The sequence below is a fragment of the Saccoglossus kowalevskii genome, chromosome 16 (genome assembly GCF_978046115.1).
Source record: "Saccoglossus kowalevskii chromosome 16, keSacKowa6.1, whole genome shotgun sequence".
In the NCBI taxonomy this organism is placed as follows: Eukaryota; Metazoa; Hemichordata; class Enteropneusta; family Harrimaniidae; genus Saccoglossus; species Saccoglossus kowalevskii.
The window spans coordinates 13,595,984-13,622,715 of NC_140656.1; the positions used below are offsets into that span (position 1 = coordinate 13,595,984).

Genomic DNA, 26,732 nt, shown 5'->3' on the forward strand with positions numbered 1-26,732 from the left:
TCTGCATCCGGTAAATTTGCCATTTTTAATACCCTTTTATGACCCAGATGATTTGACAGAAATTACGGGGGAATCGATGTATGAAAACCCGTGGCGAGTACAACTCCCTAACATCACCATTAACAGAGGGAATTTCAAGGAAATTGTACGTTCTGATGCACGTTTGGTGGTAGATTTGAACAGAACGGCAGATTTATTAAGGAAAAATAAACCAATTTATTATTCTAAAGTAGACAAATTATTTAGCGACATTACGGATGGAACCCCTGCCTTACCGTTTTTGGAAGTCAAAACTATTACTATAATTGAAACCATTCTGGCTATTATAAGCACAGGGTCACTGATTTTGTCAGTATATACAGTTTGTAAGGTGAGAACTTTGAGCATATTGATTGCATCCCTTCCCAGGGTCCGGGCTAAAACGTTATATTTGCCAGTAGACGAGTTAATTACGGACCATCCCTTGCGAGATTTGAAGAGTTCCATGATCCAACTTCGAAATGAAACGTTAATTCTGATTTTAATGTGTTCAGGATTCTTATTAATATTGGCGGTTATTCGATTGTGCAAGTGTTATCGTAATCGCTCTATAATGTATCGTGCACCTAAATTGCCCCGTACTAAGTTAATTTTATGTCTTGGTAAATGTTATGACCCTGTACGTGTCTCCGAGTCATTTGGCCTTTGCAAAGCGACCCGTGATCGAGAATTTAACAGTTGAACGTGGTATATAAAGATGGATTCAATGCTGTCTCGGGTGAAAACCAGGGACTTGGCAGAGAATCGTTTTGGAAACATGAACGAAGCTCGTGTGTGTCTTTTGTTAGCCTAGCGTGGAAACGACCGAACCCCGGTTACCTAAGTGAAAGGTTTTTAACCATCAAAAATACCTATCACAACTATTCCGAGCTTGATTGACACGATATGAAAAAAAAATATGTATTTAATCAATTAATATATAAATAATATAATATAAGAGAAGTGCATTCATTTAAATAAATATTGTATAATTGATTCAAAGATGAGAAAGCTCATTGGCGATGCCGTATATTAAGAGTAAAATCTGCATTACGTTAGCAACCCCAGCTGACCAAACACGGCGTATATATCGCCACCTATCCACCTATAGTTGAAATCAGTGCATGAGAAGGAAATACATTTCTGGAAAGATTTGTCACGCATTGTCTTTTGTAATATTGCAATGACTGGCGTAAAACGGTTATAGCTACATACACGTCCCACAGATGCAACAACGTGGTTAATGGGTTGACAGGATTTCAATTGAAAATGTTAACGATTAGTACACATTTTTCTTTGCGAATATATGCTTCCATGTTTAGCGCTGCGAATAATTTGTTTTCTAAACCCAGTCAGGTCCAACTAAAAATAGCATGAAGTTGTCGTGATTAAAACCTACTGCTCAGCTTTCATAATCCCCGAAAGGCAACACACCGAAACGTTATTCAAAGAATACTCATTCATCATGATTTTGGTTCCTAGCATGCCAAGATAATGCCATCGTGAATCCGACTACCATGCCAATAACCGCGCACATATAAATAAGAAAATACATTCTATCCATGATTTTAGCCACTTCCTGCCACTCTCTCATAATGTTATCGTTGTGTTGATGTCGTGACTTCGTATACTGCACTCTATCGTCGGTGCTATTTTCCTCCTGTACGTCTGTTGCATGTACCTCGTCGTATTGGAAGCACAACTCAGTCGAATTGTTGGCGTGATTACAATTTTTACAACTCACAGGAGCCGTGGGGCTACTAGCTAATTTCTTACTAAGCCTCTTAGAAGAAGACATATGTTGTATTTGTTTCCCCTTTCTCCGTCTGTGGTGCATATCAAGGCAGATGATTGGCGCAAAGTAATAGAACGCCACTTTCTTCAACCAATTTGGTACGGGCTTACATTCACATGATTGGAAATGCATGTTGAGGGTCCACGCGGTAACAAGAGCTGACACTGCAACACCGCTGATTGAAGCAAAGAAATACTTTTCTGAAAAATGAAGCAAATTGAGCATTAAATAATTAGTTTTCCGAATTTACTTATTATACCAGATGTTTACTTTATATAGTATTATTTTATTTAATTGAATTCAAGGTATAGATACAACTTTACAAGAACAAACGACCTGTTTGTGAGAGTCTTATTGTAATGTTATAAAGTCCAACATTCGGTCACTTCTATTGTTGCATTCGTCTGCAAAATACAGGTATATAATGCCCCCACGAATATGTAATACGTACGAATATTTAATTTCTAAATGATTATATCAATTTTTAGTCAGCATTATATTTTTAATTTTTTCGAAAAATTCCCTACCCATGATCAATATATTAACATTATGAGTACCCTGAGTATTCCTCAGTCTGATATATTTTGTGAAAACAGTGAAAAAGGCTTTACTATATGTCAGTCAAACAAATAGTGGCATTACCGTTTAACATTGAATATATCACATAGCTAAATGTATGAACTTACGTAATAATGCAACGTTCTCTGAATTCGGCGGCATATGCTGCGTTATTATCTCCAAAAATACAAACTGTGCAAGTATGCTAGTGACACACAGAGTAATCCGCTCACCAGACTCTGACGGCAGGTAGAACGAGACCGCGACTAGTGCGCATGTCAGGAAAAACGGAAACATGATGTTGAGGATATAGAACAAAGAGCGCCTTTTCAGGTGAATCCGATACTTTACTTCGGCGAACGGTTCGTTGACGTAGTAGACCTGATCTGCATAACGCTTGAGTATTTCCATGGCGACAAGCTCCCATTCGCCGTTGCTCACAAAATTGTCCGTGTTGCTAGCTGGGTCAGGTTCAAGGTCTATCAGACTGATCGGATTGATCCAGGAGTTGAATGTCAAGGAACATACCTGTTCGTCGAAGGGAAAGTAGAGGGAGTCGATTTTGCACGTGGCGTCCATGACGTAAGGCTGTAACGCAGTGACCCGACCTTCGAAGTTCACGATGACGTCAGTGTCAAAATGGCGTTGAAATGTACGACTTACACTGAAATAATGAATATACAATAACAAACAGATAAGTTAAACTTGTACATCTCATCTGTAGAAGTGAAAAGGGCTCTGTCCAAATTTTTATTTAAATTATTTATTACAAGTAGGTTTAATAATTCGTTACACTATAATGCTTCCGTCAAGCATATACTACACCCGACTGGGCTCTTGATTCAGGGCACTTAAGGTTTATAGGAACGCGACAAACACAATGTTACGTTAATGGGACCGAGGCATGCATGCGTGTATGGGTGATGCAACAAAGACAATAACATTTTAACGAACATATACAAAACTGAAGTGCTTTATCGAGTTTCTTTGTTGGATTACAATGTGGACATAGTGACAAGGCCTGTTATACTATTATTTAACTATAGATTCAATTGCCCATACTGTAGTTCATTTTACAGGTATTGTAATAGTTTAATACATCTCACGATTTTGAACGCATTTATATACGGCTTTCTGTGCCAATAAGACAATGGCTTGTGAACTGTCTGAACGAACGCCAACATATATCCAGCGGAGTTACGCCAGCTAATTTTCAACGAAGGACACCCATCTTTTGCCGTAACTATTATTCCAAATGTGTGTATAAAACTTAAGATACAAGCAAATCACGAGGAGACATACTGCACTAAACTTTTAACTAATGGTTTGTGTTTATATTGGCAACGCTTATAAGCCAGATCGAGAACGCTTGCCAGAATAGCAATGTGAATTATTACAAATATTTTTAATTATTCGTTACGGTAACAGTAAGATCTTTTGGTTGGCTGCAGATCGATAATAATAGTTTATTATTATCGATAATAATAGTTTATTATTATCGATATGCTTTAAAAGTATATTGCTTCCGTAAAACAGATACTGTATTCGATAGGCTTTTTGGTTCACATAACATACTAAAATATATTGCATGAATAGATTATAGATCTATATTGTAAAAAGCACGATAAATCAGTATTATGTTAATGAGAAAGAAATTATTCTACAATTGAATGACCTTATTAGTAACAAACCTCCAATGCAATATTCTTATTCGTCGCGCCCTCTAGAGAGAGAGCACTTGTGTGACGGCACAATAACGCATATGTTTGTGTAGGCGTTTGCTATTTGAATTAAACCTCACATACCCTGTTTTATATTGATGAACTGTTTTCGGCCTTTCTTTTACCATTTTATGTATCTGAAGCGCTTCGTGACGATTCAATATATAAATATTGCATGCTTTGGAGCATGTTTACGATTATGATCCACATCGTTTCGTGATGGTTTAATGTACAAAGTAGCGTGGTTTATAATTGTAAACTCGCCAAAAACAGTTTTTACAAATTTCTCTTGACTATCAGAAATAAATAAATGTAAGTATATGAAACCATAGATATTATTGTCATTTAGGCAAGCTAAATATATAGACAGATAGTTAGTAGATTATACTGTATCTACTTTATTTTTTTTAACTATTTTAATGTTATACCTTATGTTTTGGACCGTATTGATATATAGACTTTCGTTTTAAAAGGTCAATAGGTTTTGCAGTGAAGGCAAATTTTTAACCTCACTAATTAGTCGATTTTACTACACTAAGCTGCGGAGAATATAAGATACCGGCAAATCATAAGGTAACATACTAAACAAAAATGTTAACCAATTATTTGCCATTACATTTATATTATCGACGCTTACAGAAAAGACTGAGAAAACTGGTCAGCAGAGTAAAAATAAGCTTACATTATTTTATATTATTCATTTACTGCTGTGATAGTAGACCCAATGATTCGCAATAATTCGACACCAATAAACTATAATGCTATCGCGAAACAGATACTACATCCGATAGCAATCTTGTCTTTTATGACTTGTTATTTTATGACCAGATTATTGGTTTATACTACACCAGGGTGATAAGACCGAGACAGACGTGCCTGGGTGATTCAACAAATAAATGCCTTTTAACGACAGCCAATAAGATTGTCATACAATCGCCCCCTGAGTACTTCTGCGACAGTCAAACTGACTATATAGGTGAAAGCGATGTCGCTGAGCTATAATCGACCATTGTGCTTGGCTTTGATGTCTATCATTATCTAGAGCATAGTAAAAAAAACGCCCAAAAACCCAATTTTGTATACAGATCGAAAAGATATCGACGCTTTGAACGACATTTGTGTCACTCAGTTGCGTCATATAAGTGCTTCGTCGCTAGATGGCGCGATTAGAAGAAATGGTGTAACACTGTCGAAGTGTAACTTTTGTCAAATTATTTGAATATGCAATTATTATTATTGAAATTACGTATGTACACACCTTTCCACTAATGTGATGTCTGGCTGCCATATGAGATGTATTGGAACTCTGATTTCTGTTGTATTGCCATACAGTGATGGGTCCCAACGAAGATAGTCATCTGTCCAAATCTATACAATAAAATGATAATGATTTTGTGTAATTAATTGTTGAGGAATGAAACTGTTAACTACGATACGATATAAGCTTATACAAATTACAATCGTGTATAATGAATTGAATCAGTGATTTTGTTAGTGTGAAACTATGTTACTATACTCAATAGTTCATGCTTCTGTACCTGACTTAACCAACACTTTATAGTGATTATTTGGTTTCGTTCGTCCTGTAATAAATCAAAAGAGTAGTCATTTATTTATATCATCACCAAACAGTCTTGCGATTCGCAGTCGACACCGAGTGTAATTCATGTACCAACTTTAATAACCTGAGTAATCTATTCAAACCATTTATTTTAACATTGTCTTTACTAAACACTGTATACATTTATTTTTTTATATGGCATTGATAACATAACGAAAATTACAAAAATATTAATAATGATAAATAAATTTTGAAGGTGTGATGATTGGGCGAAAAGGAAATCAGATAATAGCTTAGAGTCTGATTTTCTGTGAAGATTTTTTAAACACTGTATACATTTATTTTTTTATATTACTTTGATAACATCACGAAAATTATAAAAAATATTAATAATGATAAATAAATTTTGAAGGTGTGATGAATGGACGAAAAGGAAATCAGATAATAGCTTAGAGTCTGATTTTCTGTGAACATTTTTTTATAAATTTTATTTGTATTATTCATTAAAAAACAAGATAACATTTAACCTTAGGGAATTCATTTGGACGACAAAACAATCATACATAAATAGTAATAACAAATAATATAAGTATATAATAGGCAATTGCAGTTTTTTATATTTTGAACAGATAACTGTAGTCGTGGAGCCCCACAACTCTGTTACGACTCACCAGGACTAAACGTGTTAAGATGAGATGAGATCGGAGCGTGTCCATTCAAGCAATGTGTATTATATCATACACACTGATATTGCATCATACAAACAAGTATTGTATGATTTATACCGATAATATACCTTAATTTGTGGTAATAACACAGGAATTCAATGGTAGCATATTATGAAATATATTTTTGAGTGCATCAGAATTGACTTGCAGGCTTGTAAATCCGTATAATGTCGACACTGAAAATGTGCAACAAAATTACCTAATCAGTGAAAATGAAAAATGCATCTCACACAAATTGAATTTTGTTTTATTTATGTGATATCGGTGACCCTTTTACAGACAATTTCCTTCGAGGAAAAACACAATATTTGCAGGAAATCCTTAACACCATCCACATATCGTTGTCAAGATGTCTACTATTAAACACACAAAACCAAGGCAGATATTACATATACATAATACATGGAGCGTAACAACTAATATCGGATATGATGTTTGACTACGGTATTTAAACGAAAATCCCTCGGGTATAATTAATTTTACTGACCATCTTAAATTATACGATAACATATTTTTATTATTGTATAATTTTAAAACTCACTAATGTGTAACAAGAAGCTACTTAATAGTGAACACCTTTACAAATAATAGCGTATGAGTTCAGTTGAAACAGTACAACTTAATCTAAAAAAAGAACTATTGTGCGTTGAAGAAGACAAGAATACACGCAGAAATAATGCATAATTAAGGTTGGCAACATCAAAAATGAAGTAGTAAAATTTGTCATCCTCCGTGCGTAAAAAAAAAACATTGGTCATTTGGAACGCGCCACACGACGATTGTGGGGCTTAGATAAAAAAATCAACATAATAGCCTTGTATGGATTTAGTATTTCACACTCTCTAAAGTCCGTGATTAAGACGTCTTACTGTAGTTATAATTACTACATTTTGCATCTTTCACTCAGACAGTACCCACGCATCGACCTCTGCTACGCGTCAGTCGATATTTCAGCTGTACTGCTTTCGTGCATACTTTGAGGTATTCTCGTAATAACCTTATATTATTACAATATGTGCTCAGATATTGTGTATATCGTAACACCTGTGCCCAGTACTTGTTTATTAAGAATCAACATTCAGTCGTCATACATTTTCGTATGGTGCGTAATTCATAATAAATTTGATGAAAGTATGAATTAAGAATTACTTATTACTATTCTTTTATAAAGTCATAATGATGTACATGGAATACTGACAGGTTTTGGATTAATTTCTTGATATTAGTGCAAAACTGATCTACCGGACATATGTTTTATAATCCAGTATTGCAATCTAACCATTCTAAGCTACAATAGACATTTCCCAACTCGATATTATTGATAATGAACGCACATACTATCATGCTTTTGTCTACCCCAGAAACGTGATGAATACATCTAGAATGTTAATGGGTTTATCTGTATTATCTGTAATTTAATAATCATGTCAACACAGCTGTATTGCTGGAGTTGTAAGTACAATTATTAATTACGAAATGCGCCAGTTTATGCTGTACGATTTTTAGAATCATTGTATAATGTTTTCACATTTTAATGGGTGTATGTCCATTGCATGAGGTGTAATAGACGCGATCCGCACTCAGTCTTTAGCATTCAGCAGACCTTTTCATCTTATTCCCCACTGTTTTATGGCAAGTTGATGATATATGAAAAAGACCTTGGATGCAATCACTTGCCACATTTGTTTTCTTGCATGTAAGATCTACGATATTGTTGACGAAGTAGTGTCACTGAAGCCCCTCCCTTTTGAGTCAACAATATATTCACGTATATATTTGTCGTTCAAACTGTGAAGCAGCTCACTTCAAATATAATTCATTTGTGAATTGTAATATGCAATGTTAAGTGCCGTTTTCAATATATAAGCGTAAAAACAACGCAATTTTAGTGAATTACAAATGCGTAGAGAGCTGGTGATGAATTGCTGAAAACAATTTAATAATGTGTTTATTTTGGATATTTCATATGTATTGCAGTAACTTATTACATTAACCTATTAAGTAAAAATATCCATTCTATACACAGTTAATATAATAACTGTGGGTGTGTCCTCACCGATAATAAACATATTACTTATGCACTGGTTCATACAATTGCATCCCCGAGATCTAATCATATCAATCAATCATAATTCACCTAAATAGAATATTAATGAAAACACTGGACTAATTAGATTTTAGATCGCCCTATGCTTCAACGGCGAACCCAACGAGTGAGTTACTCGACATCGTCTAACAAAATCACTACACTATCACCTAGTAATATACAGCACAATTTGCGACATCGCAATATTCTACGAGAGCAAAGGGACTAGTAGCCTAAAGTATTTCTCTTGTATTTCCCACATGATGAATATACCGAGTTAATGATGATGATACTCTGTGATTTATATTCGGGTATCGTATCGGTCTTGCATGATTTAATTCGCGTATATTGTTCATTCAGTGATTGATTTTATATCCTGGATCTTCTTCAAGTAGGTAGCCTAATAAAAATGAATATATCTGGGATGTATACATATATCAGAAATTCAATTCAATATTACTTTTGGAAAAGTCGGGGGTGGGTGGTCACTATATTGTTGTAACGGGTTTAACACACAGAAAAGTGTTACTGGTTTAAAAATTACCCTAATATAACTGCATATGTAAATTAGTAAATAAAGTATACTTTATTTTCAGCTTTAAATATGCTTCGCTTTTTCCTATAGTCTGTTATAGTCAATATAGCGTAGAGCCCGGCACGAACACACAGTATGGTTGAAACAATAATAAATCAGCGAGATTTATGACAGAAATATGTAAAATAGCATGCATTCATCGTCATTGTCATCATAAACTATCAATTCTGATTTCTAATGTCGTTCTAATTCGTGCCTCTTTATATAAAATAACACTGATGTTTTAACATTTGATAATGTGTTAATATCCATTAAATATCTGTTCAAATGTTTTTAGATTAAATTTTGATTTATTACACATTAACTCATGTATTCATTTCGTTTTTTGTCGAATGTTGAAACAGTCATCAATTTCGTAATTTCGAGGCGTGTATCCGAGTATGTTAGCGCTTCATTTGATCACAGTTAACCGAGATTTTGCCCTCTTGCTATTATTGCGTATATTAATATATGTATGAGTTCACACACATTTCATTAATGTTCGAGAAATGCACTTCATGGGACTTGCACTCCTCGAGAGAAGTCACCATGAGGATAAAGATAGGAAAACTATCATTTACTACACTACACCACACCACACCACGCTGCACAACACTACACTACACTACACATAGTCACTGTTACGAGAATTAGAAATAATGATATATGTAAATAAGTAAATATGTCCTTCGGCTAATCTAAAACTACCAGAAACTACCAGATTTGTATTTAACTAATCAAATAATATATTGTCAAATCAACAAACAGTCTACTTAGAGGATTGGAAGATTGTTAGTTGATGACCAATTGGATTACATTGTATTGACGTATTTACAACTATTAAAGCCGTAGTGTATAAATAAATGTTGTGTTATATATAGATTTTATTTTGGGAATACATTTGTGCAGCTGTGTTTTATTGGGACAGTTATTTCAGTGCATAATTTTGAAATGAATATAAGCAATAACTTATTGAAGGTGACAATGAATCGCCATATGTGCTTTGCATATTTTTAAATTTTAAACAATGCGACTGCATGTATAAATGTTATTCCAAATTAAAAGAGCTTTACTTTATAAAAGCAAAAATTCTGAAATAAAATATACAAATTAAACATTTTTATTTTGGCATAAGTTCATTTTCATATTAATTCCGAAACATGTATTACGTGCGTTTTGGGTTTGTAAATATGGCAATAACTTCACTTACTTCTGTTTAGGCAATCAAACATTCCAGGCGGATATGGGTAATTTATATAAACTGTTTTTATGCCAATGTCTTGTTATTCTAGGTTACTCTGAAATCGTAGACCGTACGTGCAAGAAAATTTCCAATTAACACCATTCAATATTTAGCTCTTCCCCAAATAGTTGCCTATCAGTTTTCAAGAAATTGACTTATTAAGTGATCGTAAGACGATCTTACAAACTTACGTATCAGTCTGACTGTATAAGCGAAGAAGTTCCCATTTCGTGCGAGTTTTATGTGCGCGTCAGTCAAATGTACATCTAACCAACGGACCCCATCAAGTTTATTCACAGACTCTTTCAATTGCGTTTGTAATACTAGAAATTTACATTTTTATCTTGATCGTAATTCGCTGGAATCAAGTTGGGGCGAGAATGCACTCTTACTAATTCTCATTTACAGAACCACTTTTGTTCATTGTATCATCATCAATGCACAGACGTCCGCTATAGTCTAATATATTATGAATCGTGATGTTAATTCAAATGTATTTTACCTCAAATACCCATCATTCCACTTGAATTATTATAATGATTCAGTATCAGTCAAATCAAGCCAGCACACAGACACTTAAAATGATAATTCATTTGCACTGTATAATATTATTATTCATGCCAGTCAATCTATATGCATGATCAATTGAAGAAGAAGTTATAATAATAGTGAAGCCAATCACAAATCCCTCAATATAGGTATATGACTGCTTAATTGTTCACCCATAACATTTCAACACTTCTGCATTTGATTTTAATTAATGTTGTTCAATTAAAAATGTTTGCATGATTTTTTCAATTTCTTGATTTCTTCGCAGCAATATACTAAAATGAATCACAATTACCAATTCGACGATAAATAGCACACTGTATGTTAATTTTAATTAACATTTTGATTAACTAATATTTTGCATGAACATTTGCATAAAAAAATGGTAACAGTCTTCCTGTATACTTCCATATACTGTACTGTCATTTTTCCACTTGTATCAGTTATTATGTATTTACAATATGATTTATTTTTGTTTCGCCCCATCCCCTTCCCGACGTTACTCAAATGATCGGTATGATAGAAAGTTAGAAAAAAAACAGATAATTTGCATACAAGCAGCATCTCTTTCCGATTAATATCGATTATGGGGCGGAGTTTTAAAGCAGTGTCACTGTGACTCACTAATTAACAATCCCTGCACGTTCATCGTAGTGTCGACTGCATGCCCCTGGGATACTTGCAATACTTATTTTTCACTTAGCAAGTCAACATGTAATATCGTATAAAAAGAGTCATTTAGTTTAGTATTTGTAGCCCTTTAAAAAGTGGAATAACTAACAATCATAAGTACTAATTAACAATGCGTGATGATATATGACGTCATTTACAACAAACTATATTATTGATATATTTAGCTGATGTCCAGTGAGAGACAGGTCGTTGTCAAGTATTTCTACGGTAGATGCCATGCAACAATTAATAAATAAAATGTAGATAAAAAGATCACTGTATTTCCATTCGTTATTATATGCTTTCATTTCGTCATTACATACTGTCATTCGACCATGACTTACTGTCACTTTGTAACAAATGCTGTGTTACCATTTGTTTATACATGACGCATTCGTTATATTAGCACATGATGTAATTTGTTAATATATGATGTCGCTCATTCGTATATGATGTCATTTGACTAGTATGTGCTGCCATTCGCACCCCACATACTGTCAATCAAGAAGTGCAACCCGTTAACATGCAACCCAGTTAGTACAGGTTGTAATTTCAGCAAGTAAATAATAATAATTCAGTCATCACTCGACTGGTATTTGTTATTATGTGCTATCTATACACTGATATTAATGTCCTTTCTTATGTTGTTAATCTGTCTGCCAGTTAAATGATTTGACACTGTGAGTTTTGTTATGGAGAAGATATAATACCATGGTCATGTGATCACAAAATAAGCTTAGGTGCGAATCGTTCTAATTTGTTTTGCAAGTGTCGGCTGCTCAATTAGTGTTCCTTTGTCCTCCGTTGTCGCGCCTACTGTTCCCTGGGTCCATGTAATCACGAATGTCGAGAGAGTTAACTCAATGACGGCAGAATAACAAATGACAAAAAAAAAAAAAAAAAAACAATTCTCGCGAAGCGCAGTTTCTGGCACATCCCGAAACATATATACATACCACTTCGATCATCTGCACCGGCGTCATTCTGTGTTTGACAATGGTGATTGTAGTGTCATTTTCTACTGGTCGAATAAACTTCGGATACGCGGTCAAGAGGTCCGACATCAACCTTGCAGAGGAGTTAGAAGCGATCGAAAAATCTATAATAAGAAATAATAACGTAGTAAGTAAGTGAGTGAAGTCGAACAGGTTTTTGATCTGGTAAATATAATTATGTGTCAATAACACACAAATTCAAGTCAATGTGTTATTTGTTTATAAAATGGTGGTGAAATCTAGTAATGATTTGTGTGTTACTAGCAATAATATAGATTTTCTTTATATATTTTATAAATTTGAGGAAAATCATTAAATTGAATTTTTCGTCTATAAAGTCCAAACTGGCTTTAAACAGAACATATTCAGATTTCGTGTCGTGTCGTGAGCGGTCATTACGTGGTCCCGTTGGGTTATGTACAATTTAGATTTGTTGAACACGTTTAACTCGTTATAAAGCTATGCCACTTTGGGAATAATAGGTTCAACAGACTATTAGTTCTACAGAGCATTATTCACTGATATACGTACACACATAATTCTTTATACACAAAAGGTGACCTTGAGTACGCATATAGAATGGGAAACAGATGACGGAATTCTATATTTTATACTGTTGACAAGCACGGTATCGGCTGACATTCTGTTTCGTGAATATCTTAATTTTACCGTTTTTGTCCTGGTATAAGTCGGTAATTCGTTACCGTGTATTTTGTTTTGCATTGTGAGCTTACAAGACGCTGACCACAATTTCGGCGTTTGTAGTCATAAACACACTTAAACTTGTGCTATTGCCTATACTAATTGTAAAGTTAAGCCATGACCGTACATCTAAAACCATACCCCAGTTTAAAACCTGCTGGAAGCAACCTCAGAAAAGTTGATCACAGAACTGATGTATATACGAATCAACTCAACCTGGGGTTTTTCACGGCCACCGGATAATCGCTTGTAGGCGTTATATGCTACATATGACCTGTGTCATAGCAAACTGTCTTTCAAAAGTTTTAATTAATAAAAAAAAAACGAATTATGCATATTATAAAAACAAACGTGTGGTCGACATCCCAATAACAATGGCATTGCTTCTATGATATTTGTATTTTCCTTTCCATAAATTACTCGTCAAATCCTGCATTAGTAACAGTCACACGGACATAAATGTTTTAAAATTTAGGCTGCTACCCAAAATACTGCTGACTGACTGGTTAGGTGATCAATATTTTTAATGGTATATGATTACAATACTAGTAAGTAGCAGAGCGCGCAGGGAATGAAATCTTCGTAATATTGTCGGCAGGGGGGAGGGGCTACGTCACAGAGCGTTCCATGTTGCTGAGACGCGCGCCACTGTACCATTTATTTCAGTGGGCCCCGCGCAAGCTGCTGTTCGAAGAGCCGGTAAAATTAGCTGTCAAGGAAACAGCACAAACTCAACTTTGAAGTAAAGCTGAGTAACCAAAATGATGTTGCACGTATAGGGATTAATTTTATGATATCCAGGGGAGTCTCAAAAACTAATCCAAAGTACAGTTTCGGCTTTTGTTTTCACCGTGATGGTTGCCAGGCGTTGAAAATGTCGGGATATCTACCCCGGAGAATTGTCCATCATCATACTGCTACAGTCTGTTTTATGGACCCATCCGACATGCGTGCAAAGAACTGTGGAAAAATCAAATAATCGTACATTGGTTTAAAGCTTATTTTGATAAATTTATAACGTTATTAGGTCATAACATTCAACTTTTCAGTGTTTGTTTTTTTGTTTCAGTGTGATTCTAATTTTCCTTTTAAAATTACTTTCTCGTGAGACTGCGATTACGCCGGACATGTCTCTGAAAAATGTTCAATGGTATCTAATGCTATTTGGTTAATTTTCACGTGGAATTTTAAGAACAATAATTGTGAGTTTTTTAGTTTGACATTTATCTCAGCCATTCACCGGTTCACAAATACCAGGAGTCAGTGCACAAGATTAAATCTTGTATTTAAAAATAGTCAGCAAGTTTACAAGAGGTATAACATCATTTGCAGGGGTTTTAAATATGTTAAATATATAAATTCATTGAAATTTATTAATTTAAAGATAATTTTTTTTTATATTTTTAAATAAGGTTTTTCAGATCCATATACTACTAGTATATTATTAAATAATTATATCGATTTATCATTGTTTTATTCATTTATTCATCTATATATTATTTAATGTATTGTTTCCTTTGTCTAGTTTTGTTCTAATAACATGCCGTATTAGATTGGCCATCGTGTATAAATCGCTGTATCGTCAGCGTTCATATCAGGTAAGCACTCTTCACGATTATAGTTCGACTTTTCACCGTGACCAAACCGCAGCCACTGCACATCGATAAACACGCATAAGATACCCTAGTCAACATAATTTAAATTAATTGTTAAAAATATTACTAGAACCATGATTAATTGACTTACTAAGTATTACATATACGATGGGGAATTCACCTCAGATAAATGTTATCTGCACCGTGTTATCTGTATCTATACACTGTATACAGTGGGCTGTCCACACGGTGTCATATTGACGCGATGTTCAGTTTTTCACGCAATTAATATACTGAACTACGAGGCGAATTATTTACTAAGAACAGTACGCATCGTATTTATATTAAGTAATATTTGTCAAAAACTGTACTTACCTAACAAGAAATGTGACACATGTAGAAATATAAGAAGTTTTCTGAATACGAATACACGCATCATGCTTGAGTTATACTTGCAGCTATGTTTCCCGGCGGTGTAAGCTGCAAACTGGTTTTGCACGAGTTACGTTTTGAAGGGGACGAGCACTACAAGTGGATATCACAGCAGATTATAACGTTTGCCGTCGACACATCACACGGAAAGATCAGCATACACAAGTGCTGACAATGTGCCGTGGTAGTTCCAGCTTTGCGACTCCATCATCAACTTCATATAACCTGCACGGCGTGGCAACCATTTCAAAATAGCATTACTCCATACCTGCAAAAAAAACCCCTGAAACATTGTAATGTGTAGGCGCACTCGCATTTATAACACTGAGCCAAAATAGCTTCGACTGACTGCATTTGTGCATATTAGCATACAAATTAGATGACGTCATTGGAATCCGTGTTGGGATCAGGATGGTTTAATTGTTACGGTAGCACACTATTAATCATGCATACCATCGAATTATTGATGCCAAGTGTTTCGTCTGTAACAAGTATTCCTTAGGGTATGCTTTTGAAAACTTAGAGCAGACAGGTAATCAACGCGGGATGTTTTAAGACAATATGAGTGCGTTTCAACTGATACACAAATAAATATCACACGAAATGTTGTTGGAATACCGGGGTCACACATTATAGAACAGTGTGTGTATCTTACAAAACTCCTGTGGTGATTAATGTAGTAATCGTCCCTCTGTAGAGCGGTAACTACAGTTCACCAACCACGTGCTGCATGCAAAACAACGCGACTGTTTTTTAAATAGTCCATTACAAAGGCATTTAACAAAAATGAATCATGCTTTCATGTTGTATACGTTGGTTTGTTTTGCCAAGTTTATTATAAACATAATTAACGTTGGACGGTTATACTGTAAAAAAAATCGTATATGAACGATGAAAATTAAATAATCATATCAAAACTAGCCAGCTATATAAATAGTTCAATATATTAAATGAAGCGTTCTATACACGTATTGGCAAGTGCGTTTCAAACAGTCACTTGAATGGAGGCAGTCGCAATAATAATAAAATGAGGTTGATACGAGAATACCTCGAAGTATGTACGAAGACAGTACAGCGTACTGTCTGAGTGCATACTTGTAATGCATCCTCGTAATAACCTTATTACACATCTTTTCCTTTTAAAGATACATCATGGGAATGCCGAAATCCAAAAAAATTAGAACAGAATCCGCGATCTTCTTTGTGTTGAATCTGGTTGTTTTTATTATTGTTAGAGGACGCGCGTATTCCATATTTGGAATTCGCATTACCTTATATAACGCAAACTTATGGCACGCTGTAACTTATGGCGTTACCGTGACAGATGTATAATAATAATAATAATAAATAACAATGTATTATTATTTTTGATATTGTGACTTTTTAATGTCACAACAGGAGGAGTGTTTGATGCCTCACAAAATAACACAAGACTGCTAGGTCCAAGAGACGTAGAGTACTGTTAACAAAACAGAGGACTGGCCATCATGAACCACTGACGTCTCAGCGGTAGTACCAGGTGTCTCGAATGAGTAAGCATCCCATGCTGACTAGCCACACGCATCATGATTTGTCTCGTATTGTAAACAATCACATGAATCCAATACATCATAAGTGATCTATATGCAGTCGTAATTAGGAATTTTGTCACGCATAAATTGCTTGACAGACAAGTCATATTTTGTAATTATCTGTTCATGATGAATTGATGAGAAAAACATGATGATGTTTGGTTGATGCTATTTCCTCTACTCAATCCCCGTGCTCAATTAAAACCACGGTTACTCGAATTCCACACAGAAATATTGTTTCGTTGCATGTCCAGATAGCTGGTATACCCGAACACCAGAACTCCAATCTTTTGTATAACCGTACCCTATCATAACTCGTGATTTGAGAGCCCGTATAACGCAGTATTACACAACTCTACTCAACCTAACACACCAGCTTCGATCACATCACACGAACAATTATTCAGTCTTACAATCTATATCAATGGATGTATTCGCCGTATTCTCACGTAGCATGCTACTAACGCTTCACCAAAACACCATGTGTTATCTAAAGTCTCCGTACCAAACTTGAATCGTGTGATGATATTTCTACACACTACAGTATCAACCCGTCGTTTTATTTGAAAAATTTTCATCAACAAGACACATGCAACGGTAATTGTCTTTTAATATAATTATTTTATACCTATTATCATATCCATTTTAAGTACAATTAAAAGGAGTTTTAAATTGCAGTAGGTATCAAGTTTCTACAAATAATATTCACTTGAAAAATAATAAGCAAAGATTTGACAGGTACGCCATGTTATAACGAGTGTCATTGTAATTCACTGCTTTACGTTTGACTGCTCCGTCAATGGTGTTTTTGTTAGTCGTACCACGACATAGATTCTCCGTAGATCTCAAAATTATATTCCACGCTATCGTTGTACACACAACGTGAGGTATCTGTTAGATTACTCCGTGTTTCATCGCGTAATTGCTAAACTATTCATGTCACAATCTATCAAAACATTCAGTGAGTTTATAGCGTTATCTTTTATTTTCATATTACTGTATTCCCTGTACAGTTACGTGACAAACCGTCAAAACATCTGAGCGAACATGACTAGCATGCGTTCGGAAACTGACAGAAAAACCAGAAACATTGATTAAGTTATTCTGTTTTCTACAAATGTTGTTAATATTTGGTTAGCATCCAAACAACTCACATACCGCACGATTCAGCATTGTTTTTGTTAATCTTGTAGTAAGTGTTTATTTGCACGGATATGTGAATATATACAAATATTTATAATAGAGTATAATCAAAATACGAATTGAGTAATTTTTATTGAGAATTTAAATGAGAAAAGTTATAATTTGGATGTATTTAAAGACTTATGTTCATGTTTAGGCAACTCCATTTCAATAACAAGAGAGCATAACTCAATGAAGTTTGTAGAAAATCCGAGGATGAGAAGTTTCAGGGTACACTTACATGCACTTTAGTATTGAAAGATGTGTTCGTTCAGGCTACTGACATGCTAAACGTTGTTAATTAAAAGCAACACATAAAAGTTGTTAACATCGTAACTAGGTATTGCTGTAGTGACGTATTTCGTAGTGAAGCGTCACATAGAATCTAGGCTTCAGAATGGAATATACAATCACTGTATGTAGATGTCAGTGGAATGGTCTTTAACAAGTCGCATAACTTTTAGGTTATAGATTGCTGTAATTCGAGAACCAGCACATACATTTAAAACAGAAATAGTACAACATTAAATAAATAGTCAGATTGCTGGCCCCATAAATTATGATTTGACTTGAATTTTATACTTTGCTAAAGTGTAAAATACATTGATCTTTCCGATATGTGCTAATTTCGCACAAAAAGGCAGCACCTGTCCATTGAAAATAACATGTGGTTAAGTTCTACACCTCTTTTAAGTTTATCTTAAAATTAAAAATAATATTTGATATTAATTAATATGTGACACATGTTGTCCACCCTAAAGCTACTATGATATTATGGGTTTGCATAAATATTCCAAGATGGTGGTCGTCTTACTCGTTAAAGAGCAGACTTCATATTCGTCCAGTTGTCAAACCCTGAGTTTATACTGAACCAAAATTTATGGTTTTTCTGAAGTATTGATAGCATTTTTGAGAAAATTAAAAAAAATGGAGTTGGAGGTCAAAAGACCGCCGTAAATCTAAATTTTGGCATAATTTGTCTTCCATATATTATATATTGATAATCTTGGTGCTCATCTTGATGTCCATGAAGTGAATTTACCGGTCAACACATCCATTTATGTTTTTTTTCAGACGTGTTCAAACGCTATTCCTATATAAATAAAAATGCAACAAAAATAAATAAGCATTTCATATTTTACTCTAATTAATCTCTCATGCAAGTCATCTAAATATTTTCTTTTAATTATTTTAAATGTTTGAGCACAATGTAGCTTTTTTAATATATGTAATAAATGTGTTATAAAAAACATCACGTACGCATATTTGGTTCACAAGAGGTTACAATATTGTTTAGAATCAACAGCTTACATGTTTAAAGTAGTCATTATAAAAAATATATTACAGAACTTTTATAAATAGATTGTGTACTATTTGTATTTAGTAGTGGCAACTTCGCTTTAACCGTGAGACACATTCTGGCAATTGCGTGATCGACTGCAGAGATCTGCTTATCGCATGTTTACTCAACCACTCCTTAGAGTTTTATGATTGAGTTTCTAAGATTGTCATAAGAGAAGAAAAAGAGAAGTGGACAGCGAGGAAAGACCTCAGCTGACGGTTTGGATGAATAAAGTTTGACTATCTGCACCGAATTAATGTGTATTTCTATCAACCAAGCGAGTCAAAGTTACCTGGACACAACACTGTGTTTATAAAATATGACTAGTGTTGTTAAATAATGACTAATTAATTATTCAAGTGACTAATAACAATAAAACAATATTCAATTATTTTATATGTAGCATTAATATGACTTTGAAAATGATGAACTCGTCGAGTATAACATATCGTTTGAAATGTGAATGTATACAATATTAAAAAAAAAGGATTAACAAAAAATATCAAACCGCTGATCTTAGCCACATGTACTTAATGTACTATATCTAAGAATACGCCGCAACCACTGACCACATTTAAAAATCCAATCCACAATATATGGTGTGATATACCGTTTTTTAATAACTCAATTTCCGCACCGATGATTTGCAAATCATAGCGTTGAATGTGTTTACTATGGTGTTGATTTGATCCACGCTATAATGTTATACAACTCTGATAACAACCTGGCGGTAAAACATGATTATAGTAAATCCAATCACCAATTTCCTAAATGAGTAATATGTGAACGTTTCACGAATGTAATCAATTACCACGAGATACATAGAAATGATAGTATACATTTAATTGGTATGACATTTTACTATCGATGACGACGTTTCTAACATAATATTTACAGACATACACATTATTTGTTGAGAAGTGCGCCCAGTATCCGAAAGTACACACAATTTAAATATCTTTAATAACACTATATATGGAAGTCATATTGTAAATGCATAGAATTTATATATATACACATTGCTTAATAAAATATAATCAACTCCATCGGGAGATCAAAGCGATGACAAGATAATGCTAATAGATATTATTCAACAGGGGACACTAAATATGCATGCACAACCACTTGACTAGTCCAGGATACTGCCTGTTATTTGACCCGTATTAAGCGGGAGCATTAGAAGACAAGATAGAAAAGTACACACACTTTGTACATGTACTAGCAATACATTCAGCTATGTCTATACATGAGAAGAAGCAACGTAATGCATATATTCCATACGCCTTCAATGTGACACTTTGTTCATCTCGTTTATATGACCCACGGAGTTTGCGATTCATAAAATTGCAGATAATAACACGTTAATATACTCACATATTTTGATATATATATCATGCACGGGCGTGTGGTCGATCCTGCTTCTTGGACAGTTAGCCAGCTTGACTATCCTCTACATACGTATACGCGTCATGCAATAGCCTGTTACGTCGGACAGTAGGAACTAATATGTACGAATAAATATTTATCAAGATAGACAGATAAAAGGATGGCGTCACGTTCGTTGCCAGAAAAATGAGCAAAATCAAATGAGACAAAGTTGCCTCGCACTTTGCTTAACACGGCACAGAGATGCGGATTACTTTATAAGCTATTACGTATGCAAATTCGACAATGCGAATCTGAATGACAGCTAACCCGATTACCAATGCGCAAGCTCCGTCAGTATGATAATGATTCTGTCTGTCATATCATAATGAGTCCTGTTTCAGTATCTCAGTACCAGTTGTTTTATGCGTTGCTTCTGAGTTTTCATCATAATAAAAAAAACGATAAAATATATTACCAAACATAAACCAATAAACTCGATTCATGAATTTATAAATTCCAAATAAACTTTTTATTTTTCTTGGATATTCTCTTAAAGATCAAATATTATACTCTTAAAACCAGGCTATTTTTATTATCAAGTTCTAAAACACCATCGAACATGATGTCCATTTATTTAATGAAAAATCCTAATCAAATTACCGAATGAACATTACTTATACTTAGAAAACCAATTAATCAAGGAAGTAATGGCAATAGATAAAACAACATTTCAACTTCGGGCCTCACTAGACACTAGATTTTATTCTTGAATATTTTTTCCAGATCAAATATTTAGTTTTCAAAATTTGTTTATCCTTGTTAGTAAATGCTACAGCACAATGAAATGTTAACATAAGTTTTTTCACAATGTAAACTGAATATTATTAGAAAATGTGAATGCGTAAACAAGTACATTAATCATGGAAGGAATGGTTATAAATAATGCAACATTCTCAAATTGAGGGTACTAATGCCATTTGGCAGAATGCCATGTGATTCGTAGCTATACACATTAGGTGCAAAATCACTTGCTAATATAAACAGAACCAACAGAACGAAAACGAAGTTTAACATGATCTTTCAACCAGATTCATTATGAGACACGTCATATAGTACAAGCAAAAAAACATAAATACAAAAATAACTTATTGCATATATTGGAGGTGTTCGCTTTTCATTGTTGTCCAACAGTGAGATTTGATACCAGAGAAGTATCATACTTGTACCAGCGGATGATGGTATGAACAATAACAATTATTTTCAAAATAAACGTGCTTTATTAAACACGCAAGTGCGTGTCGTCAGCTTTCTACCACTCACAAACATTAAGATGTATCTTACGATGTTAGAATCGTAAATCAGTCTTACGAGTTTCATCTATGCTAATGATAATTAATGATAATACATTTTATCTTAAATCTTTAACGTTGAATGAAATATTTAGCTCACTGAAGACAACAAGATCCATCATTATCCGTGCATTACACGGTTACACATTTATTTGTCTTTGTTGTAGAACTTTTGTATATCAGATAGACGAAATGAGCACATTAATGAGTCTACGGTGACACTGTCAAATGTAAACGCATACATTTACGTCGCTGAGAAAGCATCACTTTTTTAAAAAAAATCCGAACAATATTGCTATTACATACAATAAAGCGCAATTGAATACACGTGAACACACTTTTCGTTACGGCTTAGGTTGCTGAGAATATATTCAGTAATACAGTGTGATCGATTTCTGAGTGTTAACTGTGAAATATATTGGTTTATTTCCATCAATTCTGTTGATGAGCCAGGAATACTCTAGCCATTAATTGTTTTTATGGAACAGGCACATGAGATGAATGCAATATAAATATAACTTACGCCACCCTAGATATCAGGCTTTTTCGTGAAATATAAGAGGTAAAAAAATCGTATTTTTGTCTTTTTGATTATATCCTGTGCTGAAAACGGAACAAACTACTACTAACATTGAAATGCATAGAGTTTTAGAGTGTAATTTGTGCTGCTTGGTTAAAGGTTCAACCAGCAAAAAAGCATTGGATGTAATGCCTTACGAGAGAGTATGTGACATTATTCGTTATACAAATAATCCGTGTCAGCTAGAGTACCGCCAGCCTTCCAAGTCTGACGACAGTTTGGACCTACATGGTAGATCACGTAATAATCAAGAAAACTGGAAAACCATGGATCAGGAAGCTAATCATCAGCCTATTGTGAAGCAGCAGCGAATGATCTTAGCAAGAGCATCAATAAAGCAGAAGGGAAAAATCAAAGTACTTTCAAATTGGGGAAAATTGAAACAGAGGAGCTGGCGTGTATATAATAACATTGCCTACCGGAGCAGCACTGTAGCGCACCTTGAGGTCATGGTATAGGAGTCTGTAAACCAAAATATTAGGGATACAGTGAGTTATACTTCTGAGCAAAAGGACGCAGATCTACTGATCTCCAGAATGTGTCATATCGCTCGTACGGACACCTATAATGGGCGTTGTCAGTGAAGGATGTAGACTGTAGACGGAGAATTCTATGAGTGGTGATCTTTATTCGTATAGTGACATCGGGAAGACGAAGCATAGATATAGCACAATGGTTGTCCATGGGCGTTGGCCAAACGGCCAAGGCAAGAGAGCAAACAAGTGAATTCAGGTCTATATGTGTAACTGAGTATAAAGTTACATGTCCTTTTATAAGGTAAATCAAGTGATCCATCACATTTCTCAAAACACCTTTGATGATAGGACAGTGATTCAATGCACCCGCATAGGTTTCCCAAAAATACATTGAATAACAATATAAACAATTTTAACACCCCACCTAACCAGGCTGATTAGCACACGTGGTGCCATACACTGTCAGCTGCCTATATACCACATACTTGCTAAAAGCGATACTAATATTTTAGAAACCATGCTTGTTGATTGCAGTGTGATGATACGCTTGATATTGTTTTAATACAAGGGTCACTCGTGGAAAGTCTGACATCTCTCATGATAGGTGTCCGTACGAGCAATATAACAAATTGGTGAATTGTTGGATACTGATATAGATGAAGTTGTCCTAGGCATTTGAATATCTAACTAGATTTTCTATGTTGTTCGATTCCATATTATGTAATTTTGTAAGACTGTTTGTTAGTGGACGATATTGGACTATTGTCAATCTATAACAAAGAGTTAGATTGACTGATAATAGTTATTGTGATAGTAGAAACAGAGTTCATGTATCCAAAATATTCTCATCAGAGTACAGTACCTCTGTTATCTGTGCGGATGTTAACTCTCACTGTTTGTTTGGTGAATATTTCATTAATATGTTCGTTTATATATGTTTGTGTGATCAGCGACTGCTATTTCAAGCTCTTGTGTCCACATTGCGTTGTGAAGTAACGGGAAGCACGACTGCTTACACTGACGAGGTGCATTTGTTGAGTTGCCAGTTTGCATGTATATGTTTGTTTACGTGCCTGTTTGAGATAAATTATTGTGTGTGATCAGCGATTGCCATGATTGTAATGATATGAGGTGCGAAAGCATACTGTTTGAGTGCATACTTTGAGGTATCCTCGTACTAACCTTATTATTATCCATTTTTGTCTTCCAAGGATACATCATGGGAATGCCGAAATCCAAAAAGTTTATAACAGTATCAGCGAACTTCCTTGTGTGGGGTCCGGTGAAACGCTGGTGGCAGCGATGTTTGTTTTTAGTATTAGAGGACGTTTACGCGCGTAATCATTCCATATTCGGAAATCGCATATCCTTATATGGTAGGATGAAAATACCCCTTAAAATACCGCACAATTACGCACGCTGTATCTTATGACGTTACGGTGACAGGTGTATAATAATATAATTTAAGTTTTAAATAATGCAATATACTCACATTAGTGTGCTCGAGAAATATTGCTGAATACCACCTGAACCAACACACTTCCATGTGTTTGAATTTGCAAATTAAAACAATACAGATTGACAAAAATGAGTTAAATTAGTTAACACAATAGAAAAAGCTAATCGGGGTACAGTAGCTTCCACTCTAGACTTAAACCATTGTTGTACGAATTTGTTTGGCGTTGATTAAAGCCAGTTTGATGAACAGTTTTGTGTGATTGGCGACGGCAATGAATTGTAATGCAATACGATATAGCAGCCATGTGATTTATGCATTACATAATGCCGTGAACTCCCAGTAGTGTGATTTATTGTTGTGTAACATTTGGTTTGTTGATTACTTTGTAAATCACAACGTGTTTTCCTGTAATATATGTCGCAGTGTGCAGTGGGATTGATACATACAGATTACACTACACTAGTGATGAAATATCACTAGAAAAAAACATAATACAATTCCCATGGACAACACTGTCAATGTTTGGTCTGATAACACTAGTTCGAAACCAACATGTTTTTGGTTAAGTGTATCCCTGTTATTTACATGTAAATCATGATATTTCTATGATGTGTTTGTAATGAACTTCAGCCATAGGTCAAAGCATGGAACATGTTTACCGCTCTGGCCGCCATTAAGTTACCACCACGAGTTACACCACGTGCGACTTTCAAAAGGTTTTGAGAATATGAACTAAATTAGTAGACTCGTTTTATCTCGCCTCTTCAATAAATTGTTATTTGCATCTCATTGTTCAAACCTTATTTATGACACATCATCTTTTTTAATTACAGATTACCCAATGAAAATTAGTTTGTGATAAAGACGGGAAACATTTGTGGGCATTTTGAGTAACCGAATTGCTTAGTACATAATTCATTTAACATGCACAATCAGACAAAACTTCACTCCTGGCTTAACGTTTGTTTGGTTTGTCAATATTTTCTAAGCTGGATTTTGATTATTTTTTCGACCAATAAAACAATGAATTAGAAGGTCGGGTAACATATTTGGTCTGTAATAACATAAATGCACAATGTTGATAAACGTGTACTGTACTGTACTGTTGATAAAGTGTCCTGCCTATTTAATTGTATGTGAAAAAACTTAAATACAATCGCCAAAACAATAAATAAATTACCGACTTATGCAATACTATACTACTTCTAGATATGAAAGATGGATTTGCATTTGGTACTTAACATTGTGCAATTATAAACGTAAGATGATATGGCGTTTTACAACATCTATCTATAAATCGAATAAAATGCAAGATGGATGCAAGACTTCAAACTCGTCTCGATGTTGCTCCCCTAAGTCACTTATGTCAATCGAATGTTGTAACACTAACGATACTGATGTTGTAAATAGCACAGATGTTGGATTTATGAATTAGTAATTATTTTACTCCCGCATTATTAGTCATTCATTTCATGTGATGTGACATAGATAAATATATACGATTTTTATTGATAACATCAACACTGATATAATCAGCATTAACAGTATTTGATACACATGTCACGAGGTAGACTAGCGTACGATCACAGTCGTGATAAGTGGCACATATTATTTGCCTCGTATTATGGGTTATTCAGCACACATCTGTTGATTTGGTGGCAAGTTAGGACACGATTGCCCACAATGGAATACACATGTAATTGTACACATGTTTTACAATATATATACTACACAGACAGATGATGAATTCATCGTACCGTGTAAAAATAAACCACACATGTCAGCGCAGAATAAAGCAGTGGCGCAAACAGTGGCGGCCAACAAACTGCGCCGACAGGTGGGCAAAACCTTCAACAGGCTTTTATTACATACAAAGAAAATAATTCAATTACAATTTCAGAGCCTCAAAAATAGTTTAATGAGTACAATAATTTCGCCAATTAATTACACAAATAATTACCAAAAATAATATTAAAACAAGTGTCATCCCCCAGGGTGCATCTCTGTCTACTATTTACAACCTCACTCATGGCATCGTTTCCATGACAACCGAGCATAGTTGAATTTCAGTGAAGACACTTGGGAATATTAATTTACGCAAATAACGTGGTTCATACCTGTTCTTCTCTATGTATGCATTTTGTATAAATGAGCCTGGTATTGTGCAATATTGCTA

General features: G+C 34.5%; 1 protein-coding gene across 1 annotated transcript; it reads right to left on the minus strand.

Moving 5' to 3' along the window:
- Nucleotides 1-1,258: 1,258 nt before the first annotated feature.
- Nucleotides 1,259-15,233, minus strand: LOC102803637 (neuronal acetylcholine receptor subunit alpha-9-like). The gene is made up of 6 exons (XM_078005359.2): nucleotides 15,173-15,233; nucleotides 12,462-12,604; nucleotides 5,631-5,675; nucleotides 5,351-5,460; nucleotides 2,500-3,035; nucleotides 1,259-2,013 (listed from the first exon to the last, which is right to left on the minus strand). Exons 1-6 carry the CDS (start codon nucleotides 15,231-15,233, stop codon nucleotides 1,475-1,477), a joined length of 1,434 nt encoding a protein of 477 aa, XP_077861485.1. The 3' UTR covers nucleotides 1,259-1,474.
- Nucleotides 15,234-26,732: the final 11,499 nt, after the last annotated feature.